General features: G+C 36.6%; 1 protein-coding gene across 1 annotated transcript in view; it reads left to right on the forward strand.

Moving 5' to 3' along the window:
* IFT88 (intraflagellar transport 88) overlaps positions 1-26,877 on the forward strand; it is a 125,041-nt gene that overhangs the window by 13,405 nt on the left and 84,759 nt on the right. The window contains exons 4-10 of the mRNA XM_081815493.1: positions 8,031-8,162; positions 10,443-10,547; positions 11,951-12,053; positions 13,099-13,213; positions 15,256-15,487; positions 17,060-17,130; positions 23,705-23,791. Of these exons, the coding sequence (XP_081671619.1) occupies positions 8,031-8,162; positions 10,443-10,547; positions 11,951-12,053; positions 13,099-13,213; positions 15,256-15,487; positions 17,060-17,130; positions 23,705-23,791 (845 nt within the window). The remainder of the gene's footprint in view (positions 1-8,030; positions 8,163-10,442; positions 10,548-11,950; positions 12,054-13,098; positions 13,214-15,255; positions 15,488-17,059; positions 17,131-23,704; positions 23,792-26,877) is intronic.

Below are 26,877 nucleotides of genomic sequence, written 5' to 3' on the forward strand. Positions count from 1 at the left end.
TCTGAACACTGCCAGAACAAACTCCACAACTAAAGGTAGAGAAGAGGACACACTGAAGAAAGTAGGAAGTGCAGAGACAGGGTTTAGGCAGAAACATGGCTGCAGCAGTGGGAAGGAGCTGCGGTGGTGGGGAAGGGTGAGAGACAGACTAACAGGAGAGAACACAAGGAAAACCAATTCCCATAGAAATTGGCTTGGAAAGCTAAATGGGCCAAATTCCATGGATTCTGGTAAGCAGTGGGATTTAAAGCCTGGAGTTTTAAAGATTAGCAGGTGTGGCCAGGATAGAGCCTGGAGGGCATTGCACTACTCTTGGAGAGAAGGCAGATAAACAACCTGTGGACGCAAGGCATGGAAACCGTGATGTGAAGAGTGCCTGGGGCACACAGTGGGGAGGTTATTTGCTCAAGTCAGAGGGCGTCCCAGAGCGAGTGTTCATGGAGAGACCCTGCCAAGAACAAGTAAATTGGCTGTTGCCATTTCCCTCCCTTGCCCTTCAGCGTAAGCATAGCACCACCTGTAGGAACCAGCACAGTGCAGACATTTGCTATCTAACTTGCTTACACCAAGCCCCATCCTCCATACTCCAGTGAAAACGCACTTTGCAGTCAGGATTGCCTAAGGCCCAGTACTACACACCCCTTCCCCCAGAAGACCAGCCCCAACCTCTACCAACACTGCGCCTCCCCAAGAGGGAATTTTGCAGACTCTCAGTTCCAGTGGCAGTGGTGACAGGTCTTATTTCACAAACAGGTCGGGGCACACCTCATTAAAATTTGCCACATTCAGACCAGGGACCAAAAACTGTCCACAGCAGGCAAAGAGAGCCTCTGCAGATGACTGGCCTGAAGGATAAAGCAGCCAGGACACAGCAGCAAGCGCCCATAGTGCACACAGGAGACACTCCTGGAAGTGCGAGGCCCTGGGGCACAGGGACGCTACACAGCAGGGCACTACAGGACCTCTTCTATATAAGGCCACTACCCTCAAGAACAGGAGACACAGCTGACTTTCCTAACACAGAGAAACAAGCACAGAGACTTAGACTGAATGAGAAGAGAATGAAAGAACAGAGGACAAGGCCACGGCAGGAGATCTAAGCAAAACAGATATAAGTAACAGGCCTGATAGAGAATTTAAAGTAGTGATCATAAAGATGTTCACTGGACTTGAGGAAAGAGTGAAAGACATGAATGAGACCCTTAATACAGATATAAGGTATAACATAGCAGAGGTAAAAGTACAATAAATGAAATAATGAGAAACATGCATGGTGGAAGGAACAACAGGCTGGAAGAAGCAGAAGAACAAATTAATGACCTAGAAGACAGAGAAGTGGAGAGTAATCAAGCTGAACAAAAGGGAGAAAAAAAGAATTATGCAAAACGAGAACAGACTTAGGGAACTCAGAAATGTTAAAGGGGATTCTTTGAGTGGAAAGGAAAGACCAAAAGTGACAGTAAGAAAGTAGGAAACACAAAAGCAGTAAAAATGAGTATTTTATAAAAAAAATCAGTCAAGGAACTCAAAATAAAAGGATGTAAAATATGACATCTAAAGTGTGCGGAGAACAGGAGTGAAGAATGGGTTCAAACTCAAAACGACATCAACATCTTTAATATAGATGGCTATATGCTGAAGATGCTATTTTCCAACCTAATGGTAACCACAAATCAAAAACTAATAAATATGGAAAGAATAAAGAGAAAGAAATCCAAATATATCACTAAAGAAAACCAGCAAACCATAAAACAGGAAAGACAAAAAAAAGGATCAGAGAAAAATCTTCAGAAACAACCACAAAACAGCTAATAGAATAGAAATAAATACATATCTATCAATAATTACTTTTAATGTAAATGGACTAAACATTCCAATCAAAAGACATAGGGTAACAAAATGGATTAAAAAACATGGCCCATCTATATGCTGCCTATGAGAGACTTATTTTAGACCTAAAGCCACCTGCAGATTGAAAGTGAGGGGACAGAGAAATATTTATTATACAAAGGGATGTCAAAAGAAATCCAGAGTAGCAACACTTATATTAGACAAACTAGATTTTAAAACAAAGACTGTAACAAGACACAAAGGAGGACACTATATAATAATAAAGAGGACAATCCATCAAGAGGATATAACAATTATAAATATTTCTGCACCCAACATGGGGTCACCCAAATACATAAAACAATAACAAACATAAAGGAACGAATTGATAATAATACAATAACAGTAGGGGACTGTAACACCCACTTACATTAATGGACAGATATCTAAACAGAAAATCAATAAGGAAACAATAGCTTTTCATGACACGCTAGAACAGATGGATTTAACAGATATATTTAGAACATTCCATCCTAAAACAGCAGAATACACATTCTTTTCAAGCCCAGGACCTGATGGCTTCACAGGCAAATTCTACCAAACATTTAAAGAAAAGTTAATACCTATTCTTCTCAAACTATTTAAATAAACTTAAAAAGGAAGGATTACTTCCAGTTCATTCTGTGAGGCCAGCATTACCCTGATACCAAAACCAGATAAAGACACCAGAAATAGAGAACTACAGCCCATTATCTCTGATAAACATAGATACTAAAATCCTCAACAAAATACTAGGAAACAGGATCCAACAATACATTAAAAAAATTGTTCACCATGATCATGTGGGAATTATTCCTGGGTTCCAAGGGTGGTTCAGTATTCGGCAAATCTGTCAATCTGGTACATCACATCAGTAAGAGAAAAGATAACTATAGGATCATTTTAGTAGATGCAGTAAAAGCATTTGACAAAGTACAACATCCATTCATGATAAAAGCCAACAAAGAAGTTTAGAGGCAACATACTCAACATCATAAAGGCCATATATGAGACATCCCCAACTAATACCATCCTAAATGGGGAAAAACCAACCTTTTCCCCTAAAGGTCAGGAACAAGACAGGGATGTCCACTCTCACCACTTTTAGTGAACATAGTACTGGAAGTCCTAGCCACAGGAATCAGGCAACAAAAAAATATAAAAGGTATCCAAATTGGCAAGGAATTCAAACTTTCAATATTTGCAGATAACATGATACTATATGTAGAAAATCTGGAAGACTTTGCCAAAAAACTTCTAGAACTGATAAACAACTTCAGGAAAGTTGCAGGATACAAAATCAAACTATAGAAATCTGTTGCATTTTTATTTGCCAGAATTAAGCAGAAAAAAGAGAAATTAAGAATTCCAGATATAGTTGCAGCAAATATAATATGGTATCTAGGAATAAACCTAACCAAGGAGGTAAAGACCTTTACTCAGAACTATAAAATACCAATGAAAGAAATTGAAGACAACAGAAAGAAATGCTCATGGATTGGAAGAACAAATATTGTTAAAATGTCTATATTACCCAAAGCAATCTACACATTTAAAGCAATCCCTATCAGAATACCAATAGCCTTTTTCACAGACCTAGCGCAAACAATCCTAAAATTTGTATGGAAGCACAAAAGACCCCAAATACCCAAAGCAATCTTAGAAAAGAAAAGCAAAGGTGGAGGCATCACAATTCCAGACTTCAGGTTATGTTACAGAGCTGTAGTAAGCAAAACAGTATGGTACTGGCATAAAAATAGACACAAAGTTCAATGGAACAGAATAGAATATCCAGAAATAAACTACAATTATATGGTCAGTTATTCTTGGACAACATAGGAAAGAATATCTGATGGGAAAAAGACAGTCTCTTCAACAAATGGTGTTGAGAAAACTGAACAGCCACATGCAGAAGAATAAAATTGGGGCACTTTCTTACACCATACACAAAAATATACTCAAAATGGATTGAGGACCTAAATGTGAGACCTGAAACCATAAAAGTCCTAGAAAAGAGCACAGGCAGTAGTTTCTCTGACATCAGCTATAGCAACATTTTTCTAGATATGTCTCCTGAGGCAAGGGAAATAAAACCAGAGATAAAATATTGGACTACATCAAAATAAAAATCTTCTGCATAGTGAAGGAAACAACCACTAAAACTAAAAAGCAACCTATGGATGGGGAGAAGATATTTGCAAATTACCTATCCAGTTAAAGGTTAGTATCCAATATATATAAAGAACTTATAAAACTCAACACCCAAATAACAAATCCAATTAAAAAATGGGCAGAAGACATGAGCAGAGATTTCTCCAAAGAAGACATCCAGATAGCCAACGGACACATGAAAAGATGCTCATCATCATCCCCATTTACTATCAGGGAAATGCAAATCAAAACTGTAGTGAGCTATCCCCTCACACCTGTCAGAATGGCTAAAGTCAACAACACAAGAATCAACAGGTACTGGCTAGGATGTGGAAAAAGGGGAACTCTCAGGCACTGTTGGTTAGAATTGAAACTGGTGCAGCCACTGTGGAAAATGGTATGGAGCTTCCACAAAAAGTTAAAAATAGAACTGTATAGTCCAGCAATAGCACCACTAGGTATTTACCCAAGGAATACAAAAACATGAATTAAAAGGGGTACATGCACCCCTCTGTTTATAGTAGCATTATTTATAATAGGCAAATTATGAAGGCAGCATAGGTGTTCATAGATCAAAGAAGATGTGGCAAATATGTATGATGGAATATTATTCAGCCATAAAAAGGAATGAAATCTTGCCATTTGCAAGGACATGGATGGAGATAGAGAGTATCATGCTAAGTGAAATAAGTCAGAGAAAGACAAATACCAGATGATTTCACTCATATGTGAAATTTAAGAAACAAATGAGCCAAGGGGGAAAAAAAAAAGAGACAAACCAAGAAAGAGAGTCTTAATTATAGAAAACAAACTGATGGTTACCAGAGCAGAAGTGGGTGGGGGATGAGGGGGTAGGTGATGGGGATTAAGGGGTGTACTTGTCATGATGAGCACTGGGTGATTAAAAGAAATAGTTTTTTAAAAAATTAATTAATCATGTATCCTCAAAAACAAAAGTTCATGTTAGCAGAATAGTAATCAAAACTTCATCCCTGGTTCTTGGAACAGGCAAAAGAATCAAGTCTAAGAAAAACAGCCATGTGTGTTCTATGCAGTTTTATTGTAATATTACTTGATGTGAAGATATGTCTAATGTTTATGGATGCCAATATTGATTCTCTTGGAGACCAAATGGAGTTGAAAATGGAATAGGATATGCTCATTTTAAAAGAATATTTCAGTGAAAAAATTAAGAGAACATATAGGAAGTTAGTCATATCAATATTGAGAAATTTAATTTTTTAGAGAATTAGTTTTGTGCTAGTGGCTGAAGAGTAGCCAGAAGCTGTGATACAAAGTCAGGTGTATGTACTTACTGGGATCCTTATAAGTACTATTTTTTTTTTTTAAAGATTTTATTTATTTATTTGCAAGAGAGAATGAGAGACAGAGAGCACGAGAAGGAGGAGGGTCAGAGGGAGAAGCAGACTCCCTGCTGAGCAGAGAGCCCGATGCGGGACTCGATCCCGGGACTCCAGGATCATGACCTGAGCCGAAGGCAGTCGCTTAACCGACTGAGCCACCCGGGCGCCCCTTATAAGTACTATTGACATAAAGATTTTACAAGTAGTAACATAAGCCAGCATTTATTGAGTATTCACTGTGTCCTGCTGTGCAAGTGCTATATGTAAATGAAGACTGAGCTGTTTTTATCATTAGTTCATTGAGGGAGAAAGTAAACACAACAGTTTTCACTTGGTAACACTAATAAATGGCAGGACTGAGATTTGAACCCAAGCTGTTTCCAGAGCCTCATGTTATTAAATACTATTTTTCTTCTGTATAATAGAGATTTTTAAATTGTAGTTCTTAAACCCACTATTTGGGCTATTGTATAAATTACATAATTTCTCTTTCTCACTAACAAGGAATCTCTATAGAAAATCTGTTCACTTTGTGTCCTAGTTAATGACCGCATGTTTGCTAATAAAAGTAGGTTACTTTATTTAAATACCAGGTCATTTAGAATCCTTTCAGCTGCCAACAGAAGATACATGAGGGAAACACACACACAATAAGAATCCTTATTATCTTATTTAATAGGAAGTCTGGAGGCAGGGCACTTCTAGGGATGGTTAATTTAACTGCTCAATAACATCATCCCTGATTCAGCTTCTCTCTGATTCCCTTGGCCTTTCTTAAGAGCCTGCCATCCTATCATGCCAAAAGAGCCCTGAGAGTTCAAAATCTCCATGTAGGGGCGCCTGGGTGGCTCATTCGTTAAGCGTCTGCCTTTGGCTCAGGTGATGATCCTGGAGTCCTGGGATTGAGCCCGGCATCGGGCTCCCTGCTCCATGAGAAGCCTGCTTCTCCCGCTCCCACTCCTCCTGCTTGTGTTCCCTCTCTCGCTTTCTCTCTCTCTGTCAAATAAATAAATAAAATCTTAAAAAAAAAAACAAAAAAAATCTCCCTGTAGTTAATAAAGCCTAGAGCCAGAAGTTTCCCAGTCTTGAGTCCCTTTCAAAAAGCAAAGAAAATCTTCCCAGGAACCCTCTACCCCAAGCAAACCTGTCTTCACTTCTCACTGGCCAGAAGTGCATCACATGTGCATGACTGAACCAAACATTTGGCAAGAGAATGAGACTCTTGACTAGCTTAGATCTGTATGCAAGGAGGAAGGATGGTGGCAGGTTCTTGTGTGGGTAGGTGTCCAACAGTGTCTGCATATAGAGTTCATTTTCCTGGCATTTGATAGGGACAGGGTAATTACTTTTATTGTCTTCATAACATTTATAACTTTAAAATTTCGTATTCATATTTTATTTAGGTTTAATAATTGTAAGCAATATTTGAAGACATTTATTAGAGTGTTTTGGACTATAAAATAGAATTCTGTACTTTATTGTAACCTTTATAAAATGGCATTTATTATGGTCATTGCTCAGTTAGAATTTTGCAAATCTTTAGGAAACTAATTTGTATCCCACCTGACTAAATTTTAGTCAGATTCTACCAAAAAATATGATTCTTTAGACAAAGCTATATTATTAAATTTATTCCTGTATTTTTTAATAGTCCATTTGTAGAGAAGAGAACTGTGTATTCTGAAATATTCCTTTTTTTTTTTTTAAAGATTTTATTTATTTATTTATTTGACAGAGAGAGAGAGAGAGATAGCGAGAGCAGGAACACAAGCAGGGGGAGTGGGAGAGGGAGAAGCAGGCCTCCCGCCAAGCAGGGAGCCCGATGTGGGGCTCAATCCCAGGACCCTGGTATCATGACCTGAGCCGAAGGCAGATGCCTAATGACTGAACCACCCAGGCACCCCTATTCTGAAATATTCCTAGTAAAATTTTATTTAAGCACTAATGTACATTCAGAGTATTGTGATATTTGGTGGAAGAAAGTGGTAGCAAAATGACATTAATGTTATTTTAAAATGTGACTGATTTGGGAGTACTATGTTTGCTACTAATGGAATCAGGATTTTTTTTAACTTCTTCACACCGTTGGAAATATTCTCTAGAGTACCCAACTGGTAGTAAGTAATAATAATTTTTATCTCTTCTATGGGGGCTTCAGTTTTCTTCACCATAAAGTAAAGTTTTCATTTGTCATAGGCTCTGAAGAAAGGATCTACTTTCTTTTGGGGATGATAATGTAATAGCATGGGTCCTTGAATTACCTTACTTAGGTTTAAATCCTGGCTCTATTACTTAACTAGCTATGGGATCGTGGGTTAATAATTAACTTTCTAAACCTCAATTTCCCTATCAGTAAAATGATAATAATGGTAGGACTTATATCAGATGTTACTGGGAGGATTAAATGACATAATTAGGGTGAAGCATTTGGCTCAGTGTTAGATTACACTTGTGCCAAGTAAATGTTTACTTTTATTAACCAAAAATGTTATTTTTACTGTTATTATTAATTCTATAATTATTAAAAACAGTAGTGCATTTACTCTTTAATGCCATTTATATTTTTGTCTTATCTGTAACCTATTCTTACAAAAGCACATAATGGACAATGTTACAGGTAAATTAAATTTTAGTATGTATTATTAGTGCTTGAATGAGTCAGAGTACACCTGCTTTTTCTTTAATAGTCCAGAAGAAAAGATTAGACAATTAGAGAAGAAAGTAAATGAATTGGTAGAAGAAAGCTGTATTGCCAACAGCTGTGGAGACTTAAAATTGGTAAGTTCATAAACTTATAAGATTCAAGATGGTGATGTGTGTGTCCTATGTATGTGCACAAATACAAAGCACATGTACAGGTTTTCCCCACTCTCCAGAAGAAGAGCAAAACCTTTCATAAGCCAAAATGGCATCAAACAATTATAAATTTATATTGGAAAAATTTTTGAGCATTCCTAGACCCAAAAACTAACCTGTCTTAGGCTTTTCTGCTATCTCAGGACACATCTTGCCAATGGATGCACAGAATGAATCAAAATAAATCACAGATGTCCACAGACAGTGGTGGCTTGACACTGAGACGCCGTGTGGCGGGACTGCTCTCGCTACTGGAGGTGTGCGCTGCCTCTGGAAGGATTTGCTACAGAACAGATGTTGCACACTATTTCACTTCTTGCCTTTTGTTTTTATAAAAGCAGAAATCCTCTGCACATTTTTTTCAGTTAGCAAAAACAGGTGCTAATGTAGGTCTTTTGTTAAAGCATAGTGGCATTATGTGAACTTTCAGAAAGTGAGGGATACCTGAATAGATTAACATGTTTTTTTGTTTTTTAGGGGGTTTTTTGCTGCTGACAGGCCTTAGAGTTTTCACTAAAGCAGTTTTTTGAAAACATAGGCAGCTGCTTCAGAAAAACTCTTATGTCAAAACAGTTGTCTGATATTGTAATTTTTGACATTGGTCAATACAGTAGGAAAACAAATTCTAGTGGAACAGTTGATTAAATTTTGCAGCCTGGTGGACTATTGGATTGCACTCACAGCCTGCTGAAGGGCGTAGCTACCAAGCTCCACATGCAGTACTAAGGGTTGTTTTCTTATTTAAGCCTCACTACCCTAAAATATTCTTTTAGGTACTGTAAACTGCAAAATCGTAGTTTGTTTTTTGGCACTCCAACTCTGGTTTTCGTGCCTTTTTTTTTTTTAAGATTTTATTTATTTATTTGTCAGAGAGAGAGAGCATAAGGAGGGAGAGCAGCGAGGGCCAAGGAGCCCGATGTAGGGCTCGATCCCAGGACCCCAGGATTATGACCTGAGCCGAAGGCAGATGCTTAACCATCTGAGCCACCCAGGCATCCCTCGTGCTTTTTTTTTTTTTTTTTAAGATTTTATTTATTTATTTGACAGAGCGAGAGCAGGAACACAAGCAGGGGGAGTGGGAGAGGGAGAAGCAGGCCCCCCGCCGAGCAGGGAGCCTGATGCAGGGCTCGATCCCAGGACCCTGGGACCATGACCCCAAGCCAAAGGGAGACACTTAACAACTGAGCCACCCAGGCACCCCTCATGCTTTTTTTTTTAAATTAAATATTTTTGGGGCGCCTGGGTGGCTCAGGTCGTTAAGCGTCTGCCTTCGGCTCAAGTCATGATCTCAGGGTCGTGGAATTGAGCCCTGCATAGGGCTCTCTGCTCAGTGGCAAGTCTGCTTCTCCCTCTCCCTCTGTGATCTCTCTTGCTCTCTCTCTCTCAAATAAATAAATAAAAATCTTTAAAAAAATTAAATATTTTCTCTTAATTTGCTTTGTTCTCATTACTTTGTCATACCATATAAATGTAATTTCTATGACTTAGTTATCACATTAATGAATACCATTAGAATTGTTCAGTATAAAACTACTTTTATTGCTCACAGAACTGGTGCTTTTTTATCTAGCTCTAAAAAAATAATCCCATGTTAAATTAATCTGGTTAATCTGGTTAAATTAATATGGTTAAATTAATATGGTTAATCTCTTGGTGGAAATCAACAAAAGGTTCTTGGCATTCTGAGTAGGATATAAGAGCCAAACTAAGTAAGCATTTGTTGTAATATCGGATAGCAGTTATCCTTTGATTTTTCTGTGTTTTGAGCATCCCAGAAACCAAACAAATCCATCTAAATTTCTATCTCATGAGTTGGAATTAAAATATCCAAAGACTCAGGATTGAATGGGAAAAAGAAGAAAATATGTAGGGTCAAATCTAAATGGTGGTGGAAGGTGTGGTGATAAAGAAACTTGACTTGGGGCTAATATACTCTACACTTTATCATTTATACTTCCTCTTCTTTCTGGGGAGCAGTGGGGGGAACACATGACATTTTTATGATGGTGAATTCCACTTTAAACAAATACTCTGGGTTCTTTTGTTTTCAAGGGGAGTTTATTATAAGAGTACAGGAGGGCATACTGGGAATCCAGGAAGGTATAAGGCATCCAACCAAGCTTCATACAAATACCTCCCAAATGCATGAAATGCTCATAATGAATGCTTAAAGGAATTTACAAAGTATAAACTTGATTTCAGGCCTTAGAAAAGGCAAAAGATGCAGGAAGAAAAGAGAGAGTCTTGGTGAGACAACGAGAACAAGTTACAACTCCAGAAAATATCAATTTGGATTTAACTTACTCAGTAAGTATAAAATACCTGTTGAGTAAAATTATTTTGGCTAGGATTTGTAGATTCCGAAAGTTTTTTTCTTTTTCTTCTGTTTTTTTTTTTTTTATTTCTAAAAAGACTTTATTTAAATTCAGTTAGCCATTGTAAATCTTATTGGACCTTAGGAGCTCAGAATTCGATTCATAGAAATCTTTATGAAGTTCATGAGGCACTCTTTGTTCTGTACAAAGATTTTTTTTTTTATTTCATTAGTTTTTAATAACTTAGGAAGTACCTGCAAACCCACCACCCAATGACTATATTTCTGGAAGATTGATAATATTTATGCTCTGTTTTTAGTATGGTTACTTTAATGAGATTCTAATATGGACTTTTGGTCTGTAATTTTCAAGAACTTCCAGCTAGGTAAATAATACAATGTTCTGTGAGGGTAGTGAAAAAAACAAAAGCTAATTTCTTACAGAATTTTAAAATTTTTTTTTAATTTTTTTAAATTTTTTAATTTTTTTAAAGATTTTATTTATTTATTTGAGAGAGAGAGAATGAGAGAGAGCGAGTACATGAGAGAGGGGGGAGGGTCAGAGGGAGAAGCAGACTCCCCGCCGAGCAGGGAGCCCGATGCGGGACTTGATCCAGGGACTCCAGGATCATGACCTGAGCTGAAGGCAGTCGCTTAACCAACTGAGCCACCAAGGCGCCCTCTTACAGAATTTTTTTAACTCTAAAAAGATACTTGATATTTATACTGGTGTTTTTAAAGGGTGTATTTTTAGTGGGAAAAGTGTTCATCTGCCAACAAATGGGAAAAAAAGGGCATTTGAAACTTTGAATAGAAATTTTTAGATGTTCAGTCTTGGTAGCTAATATCTTTAAATTCCATGGAATCTTTAGGGAATAATTTCTAATCTTTTTTTTTTTTTTTACCTGTAGGAAGGTAAGTTTCTATAACTTAGTGACTTAAATTATAATTTTGCATACAGAGAAATACTTTTTACAGTTTTGCATATAAAAAAGCACACAAATGAAGCCTTAAGGTATATCCACATAATGTGTAATTTTTATTTACAAAGAAAATTTGGCCCACTGTCTTACTTACTCCTTTTATTACCAACAACATTAACAATACAAGTTTATTCTTTGTAGGTCTTTCTGAGATTAATGGATGGTAAATGCCACCTAAATTAGAAAGAATACTTAGAAAATTAATGTGCCATTTAGAGGATAGCTATACTTATCTTAATGTTCAGGTTCATTTTGAATGCAAGATATTTCTGTGTATGCTCTACTTCCTAATTGGTTAGGTATCTTGATATAGACATCTAGCTTTGTTATAGGATGTTAATCTCTGAAAAGATTATAGGCAAAAGGGGCCTAAAATGGTCATTATATGTGATTTTGCAATGTTTATTCCTTAGGTTCTTTTCAACTTGGCTAGTCAGTATTCGGCTAATGAAATGTATGCTGAAGCACTAAACACATATCAAGTTATAGTGAAAAATAAGATGTTTATCAATGCAGGTGGGTATATGTAGTCAATTTTCCCAATAAGTGTAGTTCTTTTTTTCCCCCTAAAGTTTATATATTTAAGTAATCTCTGCACCCAACATGGGGCTCGAGCTCATGATCCCAAGATCAAGAGTCGCATGCTCTTCTGACTGAGCCAACCAGGCACCCTGAGTATAGTTCTTTTGTAGTGTTAATTTACATTTCCCCACTTTATGTTTCCTTATAATAATCTATGCTCTAAACAAATTTGTGTTTATATGGAAATGTCCTGCTTGAAGATACTGTTTATATGAAAACTCACATAAATACAAATGAAGCAATACTGTTGGGGTGAGGTGTATTGCCTAACAAACAGTAAACACAAAGTGTATTCTGTCATAACTAGTAGAATGAGCCATTGCAATCCCATCAAACATGCTTTCCCAAGGGGCGCCTGGGTGGCTCAGTTGGTTAAGCTGTTGTCTTTGGCTCAGGTCATGATCCTGGGGTCCTCGGATTGAGCCTGGCTTAGGGCTCCCTGTTCAGCGGGGAGTCTGCTTCTCCCTCTTCCTCTGCCCCTCCCCCTCTCTCATGCTCTCTCTTGCTCATGCTCTCTCTCTCTCAAGTAAATAAAATCTTAAAAAAAATGCTTTCCCTTATAAATTTATCCCCAAGAGACTACAATTTATATGTATCATTTATATTGTGTAATTTTTTGGTAGTAGTAGTAAAGTTTATCAGAATATCATTTTCTTTAATGTATATGGCATTATTGAATCTAATTTTTAAATTCTGTCTTTTTTTAGAATAACACAATTCCAGTTTTATAATGTAAATCACTTGTTTTCTAGCCATATTTTCAGGCTTTCATATTTCCATCTGTCTTAAGTTCCATTTCCTTACAGAAGATTAGTGTGTAGATACAAGAAAATAGTATAACTCTTTTAAAGTGAGAATTTTAGGTAGTGTCTGAGGCTTCCTAACTTGAGAAAAGCTTCAAAGAATATGAATTAAGGTCATCTGAAGTACAGAAAAAGTGAAGAAAATAGAATATTATATATTCATTATTTTTTATTAGGAAGATTGAAAGTGAATATGGGAAATATTTATTTAAAGCAAAGAAATTATTCCAAAGCCATTAAATTCTACCGAATGGCACTAGATCAAATTCCAAGCGTCCATAAAGAAATGAGGTAAGTTTACATAACGATAACTTGGTGAGATTTAAGTGTTGTTTTTCAGAAACAATATAACTCTTCTGACTTGTCACCAGTGAGTTGAATGTTTTGAGGTGTTTGTACATGTGAGGTGTTAGATTTATGTCGTATCTGTAGTATTTTGGTGCGTTCCCCTACTGACTACTTGCACACATTTATATAATGACAAGTTAAAGGTTAGAGACAAAATATGTAATCAATTGAAATAAAACAAAGCTAATTGGCCTATATAAGGGATAACCTAGCAGGCCATTAGCAGCAAATAAAAGTCACTGCCAACATAAAATCAAAACAGCAGTTTAGAACATAACAGACTTTAGAATGTCTTGAAATAATTAAGGAAGGGATTACATTTGAATCTTAGAAGAGGGGAGAGGAGGAGGAAGCTGGAATATTTTCTATTCATATAATATTTCAAGAGCAGAAACAGTAAATTACCTTATGGTCTGGTAATGACCTTGATATCAGAGAAGATTTCCAGGATATTTACTGAGTATACTTTTCCTAAGGCTTAGTACAATTCCTCTGTGAAAGTTAATTTATTTGTGAATGCCACCTTTAGTGATCATTTGTTTTTTAATAATGTATCATTATCATTGGGAAATATGTAGCTCCTAGGACACAGTGCTCTTAGGCACTTTTAACTCAGTTGAGGCCAAGACTTTGAGCATTGTAGAAAAAGATAATAATATTAGATAGTTTATGTCAAGTGCTTAATTAGTTTATGTCAAGTGCTTAATTATCAATAATCAAGAGGTGTGTAGTAACTAAGTTGAGGGACTTAGTTGAGAGATTATTAAGAACAAGAATGATCAAGAAAGGCTTTATGAAGGAGGTGTACTTGCGATAGGTTACTTACGTGACGAAGGGAGAAAGGATAATATTCCAGACAAAGGGAAAATGGAGATGAGTCAAGGAAATAACAGTATTTGTGATCTGATCAGAGAATTATGAATAAATGAATTTAGTTGAAGCCGAGGTATTATGTTGAGGAGTGGTTAGAAATAAGATGGGATCACATCCATTATAATGGCTCTAATCAAATACTGAAAATAAGTACTGAAGAGCATGTAGAGAAATTGGAAACCTCATACATTGGGCATATCAAATGGTACAGCCAGTTTGGAAAATAATTTGGCAGTTTTTTAAAAAGTTAAACAGAGGGGCGCCTGGGTGGCTCAGTTGTTAAGCGTCTGCCTTCAGCTCAGGTCATGATCCCAGCGTCCTGGGATCAAGCCCTGCGTCGGGCTCCCTGCTCTGCAGGAAGCCTGCTTCTCCCTCTCCCACACCCCCTGCTTGTGTTCCTTCTCTTGCTATGTCTCTCTCTGTCAAATAAATAAATCTTAAAAAAAAAGTTAAACACAAATTTACCAGTGGACCAGCAATCCCACTCCCAGGTATATACCCAAGAGAAATGAAAATATGCTGTCACAAAGGATTGTGTGTGAATGTTCATAGCATTATTCACAATAGCCTCAAAGTGGAAACAATCAAATGTCTGTCAAGCAGGCAATGAATAAATAAAATATGGTATATTCATACTGTGGAATACTATTTGGAAATATAAAAGGAATAGAGTACTGATATATGCTGTACTATGGAGGAACCTTCAAAAGATTATGCTAATTGAAAGAAGCCAGATATAAAATACTATATATGACCCCATTTATATGCAATGCCTAGAAAAAGCAAATCCAGAGAGACAAAGTAGGTTAATGATTGCCTAGGGCAGGAGGTAAGAATGGGGAGTGACTGCTAATGGGCACAGATTTTCTTTTTAGGATAATAGAGATGATTTAAAATAGGAATGTGGTTATAGTTTCACAGCTGTGGAGATATAGCAGTGCTCACTGAATTGTGTACTTAAAACAAGTGAATTTTATGTAAGTTAAACCTCAATAAAGCTTTAGCAAGACAAAATGTGGGAAAGAAAAGAAGGAAACTCTCTGTGGAATGTCTTGATTACCATACTAAAGAATTGAGGCTTTTAAAGCTTATCCGTGTTTGTTTTTCTTTAGGATTAAAATCATGCAGAACATTGGTGTTACATTTATAAAAACTGGTCGGTATTCAGATGCCATTAATTCATTTGAGCACATCATGAGTATGGCCCCAAATCTGAAGGCAGGCTTCAACCTAATTCTTAGTTACTTTGCTGTTGGAGATCGAGACAAAATGAAGAAGGCATTCCAAAAATTGATTGCTGTTCCCTTAGAAATTGATGAAGATGATAAATATATTTCACCAAGTGTGAGTATGAAGAAGATTGCTGTGTAGCCAGCTACTAGTTATCCATGCTTTTCTGTTTCTAGGAATGAAAAAGTTGGAATGGATGACTTTTTAGGTTTCTCCTAGCCCTATATTAATATGTTTTAATTAATTAAATTTAATTAATGTGCTTTTATCAGTTTCATTTGTTATTTAAATTAGGTTGAGAATGGGACTCTGTTGAAATAGGGCTAGAGCTTATGGTTAAAGATCAACTTCACAATTTTAGTGAAAAAAGAGAAAATCTTACAAAATATAAGATTACATGCCATTCTTTAAGAAAACTATCTTGACGAAGGCACCCCTAAAGCCTTTTTTTTTTTCTGTTTTTTTATCAGTCATTGTTTAACAGAGGAAACTAAAACTATGTGTAATAAATAGATCAAAAATGAAAAGAAGAATTCCTTATCCTTATGCATAGAGTGAAGCAAAATACAAAAGTCATATTTTTGGAGCCCTAAGGAGGAAATACTGTACAATATTAAGTGAAAAACCAAGTGAAAAAAAAAAAAAAGATATACACACACCCATACATGAACATAAACTGGAAGGAAATACACCAAAATAGAAATAGTTTCCAAGCAGTGAGATAATTTTTCTTACTGCTTTTAAAATATTTTTCAGGTTTTTACATATAAAGTATTGGTATACTGCTATATTATTTCATATTAAGCCAAATCATATGAAATTGCCTGTATTTATAGATCAAAATGGTTTAATAATGCCAATTTCATAAATTGAACTTAACAGATTTTCTTAATAGATTATAAGGGTATTACAGCATAGTGGTTGGCTCCATCACTCAGTACTTACTCTTCTTATGCCTCAGTTCCTTTATACATAATATAAGACTCATTATAATAATCTACCTTAAAGGGGTGCCTGGGTGGCTCAGTCGGTTAAGCGGCTGCCTTCGGCTCAGGTCATGATCCCAGGGTCCTGAGATCGAGCCCTGCATCGGGCTCCCTGCTCAGCAGAGAGCCTGCTTCTCCCTTTCCCTCTGCCTGCTGCTCTGCCTACTTGTGCTATCTCTCTGTCAAATAAATAAATTAAAAAAAAAAAAAATCTACCTTATAGGGTTGTAAGGATTAAATGAGGTAATGTATGTGAAATGCTTAAAACAGTACCTGGAACATAGTAAGTGCTAAGTAAACATTACTATATATTATTTTCATATTAAGAAAAAATATCTTATGAAAAAATCATCTGTATTTTTAATAGAGAGCAGAGATATTGATTACTAAAGAATTTGATGATCATTAAAGCATTTATACTTAAGTTTAGAGTTTATAATATCACACAGCTTCTGTGTACTTGGTCCTATTCTATCCAGTCTGACCTTTTATCAGTTGCTCAGAATCTGTTTGTTCAAGGAGAATGTAATTGGTAATCAGAAATGAGAAGAAAATGAGAAGAAATGAGGGAAGATAGTTTAGAAAGATTAACTTACTCTCCATTTTATGTAACTACTTAGTGGTGAGGTTGATTAGAAATCCAAGTTCTTGGTATTTACTTCTGAATTCATCATTTTTTTTTCCAATTTTATTTTCCCAGGATGATCCACACACCAACTTGGTGATTGAAGCTATAAAAAATGATCATCTAAGGCAAATGGAACGTGAAAGGTAATATTTTGTGCCTTAGTAATATAGGTTTAATTTTTGTAAAAAAGTTGAATGTACATTCTGATTATTTCTCTCAAAACTTGTTATATTCAGTATATTTCTCCAATAAGGCTATTGTTTCACCATTTCTATACAGTACTAGATTCTCTTTTTGCCTTCAAGATAATCAAAGTTCTCAGGCTGACCCCAATTATTCTTACTCAGTAGCTCTTACTATTTTCTTGTAATCTGCTTTCCCTCTGCATTTGGTGCAATATTAGAACTTTGCTTATATTACTTTATTTATTTATTTATTTATTTTTAAAGATTTTATTTATTTATTTGACAGAGACACAGTGAGAGAGGGAGCACAAGTAAGGGGAGTGGGAGAGAGAGAAGCAGGCTTCCCGTGGAGCAGGGAGCCCTGATGCAGGGCTCGATCCCAGGACCCTGGGATCATGACCTGAGCCAAAGGCAGACGCTTAACCGTCTGAGCCACCCAGGCACCCCTATATTACTTTTATTTAAAGAAATTATATTTTTATGTATTTTTGCCCAGCTTCCAATTAAATTTCATCTCCCAAAGACAAAATTGTTCTTACTTCTTCCTTCCTCCAATATGGTACCTAGTCTCTGCCAAGTATGGTCTGAAAGTGCTAATATTTATTGTATATGTATTAAGAATATAGCACATGATAGAGGGCCCTTAATTATTTTAATTGTGGTAAAATATACATAACATAAAATTTGCCATCTTAATTATGGTGCATAAGACTTCATGGTTTGGTAATGTTATGTGCATTAACATTGTTTTATAACCAGTCTTCAGAACTCGTGTATGTGTCTGTGTAAGTGTTGGGTCATATGCTAATGCTAATTCTATTTATTTATTCATTTTTAATTCCAGTGTCATTAAAGTTATATTAATTTCAGATGTACAATCCTATACATTAGTCAGTGCTCATCATGATAAGTTTACTCTTAATCCCCTTCAACTATTTCACCCCAGAACTCTGTATCTTCTCAAATTGCAATTCTACCCATTGAACAACTCTCTAGGCCCTGCTTCCAACACCTGGCAACTACCATTCTACTTTCTGTCGCTATGAATTGACTTCATTTACCTCATATAAGTGGAATTGCAGTATTTGTGACTGGCTTATTATGTTTATCATAACGTCCTCAAGGTTCATCCATGTTGTGGCATGTGACAGGATTTCCTTCCTTTTTAAGGATGAATGATATTTCATTATATGTATAGAAGGTCCTTAACTTTTAGAAATTAGTTTACTATTAAGAATACTTCTGGGGCGCCTGGGTGGCTCAGTCCGTTAAGCGACTGCCTTTGGCTCAGGTCATGATCCCGGGGTCCTGGGATCAAGCCCCGCATCGGGCTCCCTGCTCAGCGGGGAGCCTGCTTCTCCCTCTCTCACTCCCCCTACTTGTGTTCCCTCTCTCGCTGTGTCTCTCTCTGTCAAATAAATAAATAAAATCTTAAAAAAAAAAAAAAGAATACTTTTGGGAAGGTGGAGTAGACATAGTTTTCCCCATTCTTCCCACTAAGTACAAATAAAAACCCTGGAAGTTCTATATAAAACAAATATAAGAAGAAAGGTGGAGAAAATAGGGCAGATCAGCAAGGGACCTCAGGATCTGAGGAACAACATGGCAGTGAGTTCCCCTCATGTTTCCCAAACTTGGAGCTGAAGAAGCTGGCAATCAGAAAATGACAATGGTTGTATTTAAAAAAACAAAAGCCCCAAGAAAAGCCTGCTTTCTCTAGCCAAAGGACAAGGAAAGGAGTAGGCTAACAAGACTGAAAACTTTTAGATAAATACCACACACACACTATGGCCCCACTCCCATGTATGCCAGCAAAAGTCAAATGGGAGCCTAGCTTTCCACCCTGATAAGTCTATAAAGAGACACCCATACCCCAAAAGTCCAAGTAGGGAGCCAGGACTTTAATCTGACAGGCCCTTAATGAGTCCCACCACTCTGTGGTGTCAACAGACGGCACATGGAGATCCTGGAATTCCACTCCATATGGCAGTAATGAGGCACTCCCCCTCTCTCCCGGTGTCAGAGAAAATAATGGAGAGTCAGAACTTTCATCATCATTCAGTGATAACAAAGCCACCACACTGTGGTGTCCGTAGGGACCATGGTAGAAGCAGGAACTCCTGCCCCACCCAGCAGAAACAAGGACTTCTTCCCACCTTGGTTATCAAAGGAGGTCGTGTTGGGTACCTAGACATCTATTATCTGATGATAACGAGGTGGTATCTCTTCTTCCCTGGTGGAGCGGTGTCAAAAAAGCCAGCTGAAACAGAAGATTTTTTAAAAAAATTTGGAGTATTATAATGCAGAAATGTCCCAAGTTTTGATCAAGAATACTTGTCATACCAAGAACCAGGATGATTTCAAACCAAAAGAAAAATCCAATCAATATACTCCAACACTGACATGACAGAGATGTCAGAGTTATCTGACAAATTTTAAAGCAACCATGATAAAAATGCTTCAGCAAGTGATTATGAACATTAGTGGGTGGGCTCAACAGGAAAATAAACGGGATATGGAAAGATTCAGTGAACTGGAATATGGAAAATGGAAATTACTCAATCTGAACAACAGAAAATAGAGTAAAAACAGAAATGAACAGAGCCTAAGTGACATCTGGGACTATAACAAAAGATCTGCAATTTGTGTCATCAGTGTCTTACGAGAAAGAGATTGGACTAAAGAAATAATGGCTGGCAACTCCCCAAATTTGGCAAGAGAAATAAATATACAATACAAGAAACTGAATAAATACCAAAGAGAATCAACCCAAGGAAATCCATGTGAAGATACATCATGATTAAACTTCTGAAAATTAAAGACAAAGTCTTGAAAGGAGGCAGTGAAAAACAACACTTAAGGGAAAGCAGTTAGAATGATAGTGGAAGTCTTAATAACCTAAGCTCCCAGATAATCTAGAAAAAGAAAAGCAAAAGCAGCCAAAGGAAGAAATAATAAATAGAAATCATTGACATTGAAAAGAAAGAAACATAAGTGAAACACAGAGCTGATTTTTTGAATAGATGAATAAAATTAATAAACTTATAGCAAAACTGACAAAAAAGACACAGGTTGCCAGTATCAGGAACAAAACAGGAGCTATCACTACAGACTCTGTAGACATCAGAAGGATAATAAGTGAACACTACAAACAACCCTACACCCACAAAATTGACAACTTAGACAAAATGGACCACTTTCTTGAAAAACACAAATGACCACAACTCACCCAATGTGGAATAGATCATTTGAATAGCCCTATAAATATTAAAGAAATTTAATTTGTAATTTTAAACCTCCTGAAAAAGAAATCTCCAGGCCCATATGGTTTTACTAGAGATTTCTAGCAGATGTTTAAAAAAGAATTAACATCAATTCTACACAACTTCTTCCAGAAAATAGTTCATTTTATGAGGCTGGTATTCCCCTGATACCAAAACAAGACAGACAGTACGGGGCGCCTGGGTGGCTCAGATGGTTCAGCATCTGCCTTCAGCTCAGGTCATGGTCCCGGGGATCTGCGATCGAGCTCCGCGTAGGGCTCACTGCTCGGTGCAGAGCCCGCTTCTCCCTCTCCTCTGCCATTCCCTCCGCTTGTGCTCTCTGGCTCTGTCTCTCTGTCACGTAAATGGGTAGAATCTTAAAAAAAAAAAAAAAAGTACAAAAAAGGGGGGGTGGGGACAATAGATCAATATCTTACAAATATAGATGCAAAAATCCTAAAGAAAATACTAGTAAACCAAAATCACAAACAAAATATAAAAGGAATTGTGTACCATGACCAAGTGGGATTTATTCTAGGAATGCAAAATTGGTTTACTGTGTAAAAACCGGTAAGTATAAAAGAGGATATCAACAGAATGCAGGACAAAACCACATCATCATCTCAGTATAAAAACAAAGAAATTTTTTTTGACAAAATCCAATATGCTTTTATGGTAAACAAGCAAAAAAACCTCAACAGGCTAGGAGTAGAAACGAACTTCCTCAATCTGATAAAGGACATTTATGAAAAACCCAGTTTGAGATACTTAATGACAAAAGACTGAATGGTTTCCCCCTTAGAGCAGGAACAATACAAGGATATTCCTGTCACTACTTCGACATTGCACTCGGGGTCCTACCATGGAAATTAGGCAAAAAAAGGAAGTAAGAGACATCCAGGTTAGAAAGGAAGAAGCAAAATTATCTCTGTTTACAGACCACATGATCTTGTATGTGGAATATCCTACATAAAATTTTAGAATCCACTAAAAAGCAATTACAACTAATAAGTTCAGCAAGCTTGCAGAGTAATAGATCGATATATAGGAATCAATACTAAGAAATATACTATACACTACCAATGTACTATCCAAAATGAAATTCATAATTACATTTACAGTAGCACAAAAAATAATTAAGGAATAAGTTTAACAAATGAAATGTAAAACTTACACTCTGAAAAGTATAAAACATTACTGAAGGATATGCTAAGTAAATGGGAAGACATCACATTTTTATGGATAGGCACTTAATGTTAAAATGGCGGTGCTCCCCAAATTATTTTATAGATGCAGTGTGATCCATATCAAAATCCCAGCAGTGGTTTTTTAGAAAGTGACAAGTTGATCCTAAAATTCATATGGAAATCTAAGGGATCCAAAATAGACAAAACAATATTGAAAAAAGAAGAGCAAAATTGGAGGGCTCACACTACAAAACTACACCAATCAAGTGTGGTAGTACTTTATGCTAGTAGCATAAAGATAGACATAGAAATCATTGGAATGGGATTGAGGGTCCAGAAATAAAGTTTTACATTTATAATTAATAAAAGTGCCCGGACAATTTGATGGAGAAAAGATAGTCTTTTCAACAAATGCTGCTGGGACAATTGGATATCCTCATGCAAAAGAATGAAATTGGGTCTCTGTCATACCATACACAAAAGTTACTTCAAAATGGATCATAGGGGATGCCTGGGTGGCTCAGTCGGTTAAGCGACTGTTTCAGCTCAGGTCATGATCCCAGGGTGCTGGGATCAAGCCCCACATTGGGCTCCCTGCTCGGTGGGAACCCTGGTTCTTCCTCTCCCACTCCCCCTGCTTGTGTTCCCTCTCTCACTGTCTCTCTCTCTGTCAATTAAATAAAAATAAATAAATAAATAATGGATCATAGACCTAACTGTAAGAGCTTAGAACTATAAATTCGTAGGGAAAAAAACAACAGTATTACTGATCTTGTATTAGGCAGTGACTTCTTAGATATGATACCAAAAGCACACGAAAAGAAAAAAAAAATAGGTAAATTGGACTTCATCACAATTAAAAACTTTCGTTCTTCAAAAGACACTATCAAGAAAGTGAAAAGACAATCCACTGAATGGGAGAAAATATTTGCAAACCATGTATCCAAGATGGATTTATTTCTCCAGTATGTAAAGAACTCTTCCAATTCAGTAATAAAAAGGCCAGTTAATAAAAAGGCCAATTAAAAGCATACAAAGGATCTGAAGAGACATTTCTTCAAAATAGATAAGTGAATGCCCATTAAGCACATGAAAAGATGCTTAAGTTCTATACTTCTTAGGAAAATACAACTCACAACCACGAGATACCACTTCACACCCACTTGTATGACTGTAATCAGGAAGACAGATAATAACAGATGTTGGTGAGGATGTGGAGAAACTGAAATCTTGTAAGCTGGTAGCAGGAATGTAGAATGGTATAGCCACTTTGGAAAACAGTTCGGAAGTTCCTCCAAAGATTCCTCAACAAAGGTTCCTCATACTTAACCCAGCAGTTTGTCCCAGAGAAATTAGAGCATATGTCCACACAATAACATATACGAATGTTCATAGCAGTAGCACTGATAATATCCAAAAAGTGGAAACAACCCACATGCCCACAGCTGATGAATGGATAAATAATATATGGTCTGTCCATATACTGGAATATTATTTAGCCATAAAAAGAAATGACATAGCAATATATGCCACAGTACATACAAACCCTGAAAACATTACGATGATAAGTGAAAGAAGTCAGTCACAAAAGACTATATATTCATGATTCCATTTATAGGAAAGGTACAGATTAGACAAACCTATGGAGACACGTAGTAATTCAGTTTTACTGTTTCCTGCGCACACTTCTTCAATGGTCATTTTTACCCTTTCCTTTCATGTCCACAGACAGTGCAGGTTATGTAACTGCAGCTGCAGAGCTTTGTGTTTCTCCAGTGTTTCTTTGTTTTGTTTTGTTTTAAAATCAGTTTTTTATTATGTTCGTCCAGTGTTTCTTCTTCCATTTGTCAGCCTGCATTGAAAAGAAAGAGATGATCCAGAAGGCAGTTATGGCTTGCTAATCCCATTTCCTAGCCATGGTTGTCAACCTGACTTACGGACAGATTTCTAGTGTAGCTGTCCACCATTTAGTAGACTTTCATGGTATGTTAGCTTTGATAGGTAATGTTTATACTTAAAAAAAAAAATCCAAACTCTTTATACCAAGTGTCTCAATAAAACTTTTTTGTTTGTTTGATATAGGAAGGCCATGGCAGAAAAATACATCATGACAGCCGCAAAACTCATTGCTCCTGTAATTGAAACATCTTTTGCTGTAGGTTATGACTGGTAAGAGAGAAATTCAGTATAACTGGATGGATATGTTGTTTTCATAATTTATACTTGTATTGATTTAAACTTTTATTAGAAAAGTAATTATGAATATTGATTTCTACTTACCAGGAAAGTAATATTATATGGTAAAATCAATATAGGGCATTCTAAAAGTTCTTTTTCTTATTGCTTATGTCATTTCTTAAATACTAAGGCAAGTGTGCTACCATTCGATATAAGGATACATAATTCCACTATATAAACCCAACCTGTATCCTTTTTCATTTTACTGTATCTTTTCTCATTTTTTCCTTTTCTACCTAAAGTTTGTCAGTAGTACTAAAACTTTCTATCCTCAGGAATAGCTCTCACACCTAAAGGGGCTGTTGTCTCCTGATGTAATGTACTTCCTAAACAGAAGTGAAGAATTTTATTAGAGTTGGAAAAATCTTAGATCATTTGTTGAGTGAGTAGTGAATTTCTTTCTTACTTCCACCCAGTACAGGAATCCCCTTTGTAGCGTCCCATATAGGTGGCCATTTAATTTCTGCTTGGAGTCTTCTGGTATTCAACTCATTTGTTTCATTTCTAAACATCTTTAAGGGTTAGAAAAATCTTCTTTGTATTGAACCCAAAATTGCCTCTCATGGAACTTTTTCTGTGATCTTTCAAGCAAACATAGACTGAATCTATGACCTCTTCTATATGGTACATTACAGAATTTTAAAAATCCAAGATACATGTACATAGTTACAAAGTCAAGTACAGAAGAGTTACTATATTCGTTTCTTTCTTTCATTTTTGTTTTTTTATTGAAATAGAATTTATACATAACATTATATCAGTTTCAGGTATACAACAAATGATTTAATACTTATATATATTGCAAAGTGATCACAATAAGTCTAACATTTGTCACCATACATAGTTACAAATTTTTTTCTTGTGATGAGAACTTTTAAGATATATCTTAGCGGGCGCCTGGGTGGCTCAGTTGGTTAAGCGACTGCCTTCGGCTCAGGTCATGATCCTGGAGTCCCGGGATCGAGTCCCGCATCAGGCTCCTTGCTCAGCAGGGAGTCTGCTTCTCCTTCTGACCCTCCCCACTCTCATGCTCTCTCTCTATCTCATTCTCTCTCTCAAATAAATAAATAAAATCTTAAAAAAAAAAAAAGATATATCTTAGCAACTTTCAAACATGCAATACTGTTTTTGTTTTTTTTTTTAAGATTTTATTTATTTATTTGACAGAGGAGAGACACAGCGAGAGAAAGGAACACAGGCAGCAGGGGTGGGAGAGGGAGAAGCAGGCTTCCCGCCAAGCAGGGAGCCCGATGCGGGGCTCAATCCCAGGACCCTGGGATCATGACCTGAGCTGAAGGCAGACACTTAACGACTGAGCCACCCAAGTGCCCCGCAATACTGTATTATTAACCATGATCATACTGTACATTACATCCCATGTCTTATTTATTTTATAACCAGAAGTTTGTACCTTTTGATCCCCTTCATCCATTTCACCCCCTCCCTGCCCCCACTGCTGGCAACCAACAGTCTGTTCTCTGTAGCTATGAGGTTGGGTTTTGTTTTGTTTTCTTGTTTTCTATGTACCTTTCATGTTTCTTCTTGCTAGACATAACTTCTGTTTTCTTTGTCATATTCTTACAATCTTTCAGATGCTTACCCATTCTGTTTATTCCTTGGAGTCCATTCTGTTCCTTGGAATACACTGTCTCCCTGGTTTAATTTGTATGGGAGGCTTCACAGTTGATCCAAGATGTTTTGTGTTTGTTGGTATTTCCAGTTGTTTGGCTCTCTTTTTTTGCACTTTTTGCTTCTGTTGCAGACTCAAGTTTTTATTGGCGTTCTCCCTTACAGAATATCTCTGCTTCAGTTTCCATATGATGGTTGCCGTCTTGGCCTGGTGTTAAATGTCATCTTGGTGATTACTGCCATTTCTCTCCTGGTTTGGATCTTTTTTTCTTGTTTCTTGTTTATTAAAAAATAGTTATTTTTTCCTTGACTTCATCCTTAATTAACCCCTTTAAGATCTTTCTGTGCATGTCTGTAAACGTGTAATGCTATTCTCATTCCTGATTGGTCATTTATTTTATGATGTAAAAAATTTAAAATTCTAAATTGTAACTTTCTTTTAGAAGTTTAAAAGCATTTCTTCATTGTTAGCTAACACTGTTGCAGATTAGAAGTCTAATACTAGGCTTATCTTTGTTATTTGTGGGTGACCTATGTTTCCTTTCTGATGATTTTTAGAATTTCCTCTGTAGCTGTGTTATTCTGACATTTCACAGTGGTATGTTTAAGTTTGTCTTTTTTCCTGTCTTCCTCCTAAGCACTCAGTAGACCCGTCAATTTGTAGTATATTGTTTCCTTTCAATTTGGGGAAACAGTGTTATATTATTTCCTTGATAATTTATTTCCTTCTCTACTTACAAATTTCTATCAATTGTGTTTGGGGCTTTCTTGTTGCTTATCTTTCTCATATTTTCCATCTCTTACTTTGCTTTCTGGGAGACTTTCTTGACTTTCTCATCCAATCCTTCCATTTAATTATTTTGTATTTACAAGAGCATTTTCATTGTCTCTGGTTGTCTGGATAAGGGGAGTCTGTGGGCCTTTGCTGCACACAGAGATGGAGCGCTCAGTGATTCCATAAGAGCCCTGCAGGCAGGCACCTGAATTCAGCCATGTTCTCAGCTCAGTCCCTCACTTGCCATCCCTGAAACGCAGTCTCACCTGGATTCAGTGGGGGCAGGAAGCTCTCTCTGTTGCTGCTTTCTTGGTGTCACTTCCTTTTCTCTGCTTTATAAGCCAGCATTTTCTCATTCTTCTAGAAGTTGTATTTGCTCATGTAGATAGGAATGGGAGATAAATGCATAGGTCTGCTGCTGTTTTGAATCAGAAATTTTGCCAGTTAGTGCCAATAGTGATGGAAGGACTTTCTTAGAGTTTTTTCTCTTTTCAGATAAACAGTTCCAGTTTCTTTACTCATTTCAGATATGGTGTGTTTTTCTAGAATGACTGGTTTTCTACCTGACTAGTTGCCTGCCTAGTTTATAAATGAGTCCCTTAAAATGTGTCCC

The sequence above is a fragment of the Leptonychotes weddellii genome, chromosome 3 (assembly GCF_054177405.1).
Source record: "Leptonychotes weddellii isolate Sample4059 chromosome 3, ASM5417740v2, whole genome shotgun sequence".
Classification (NCBI taxonomy): Eukaryota; Metazoa; Chordata; class Mammalia; order Carnivora; family Phocidae; genus Leptonychotes; species Leptonychotes weddellii.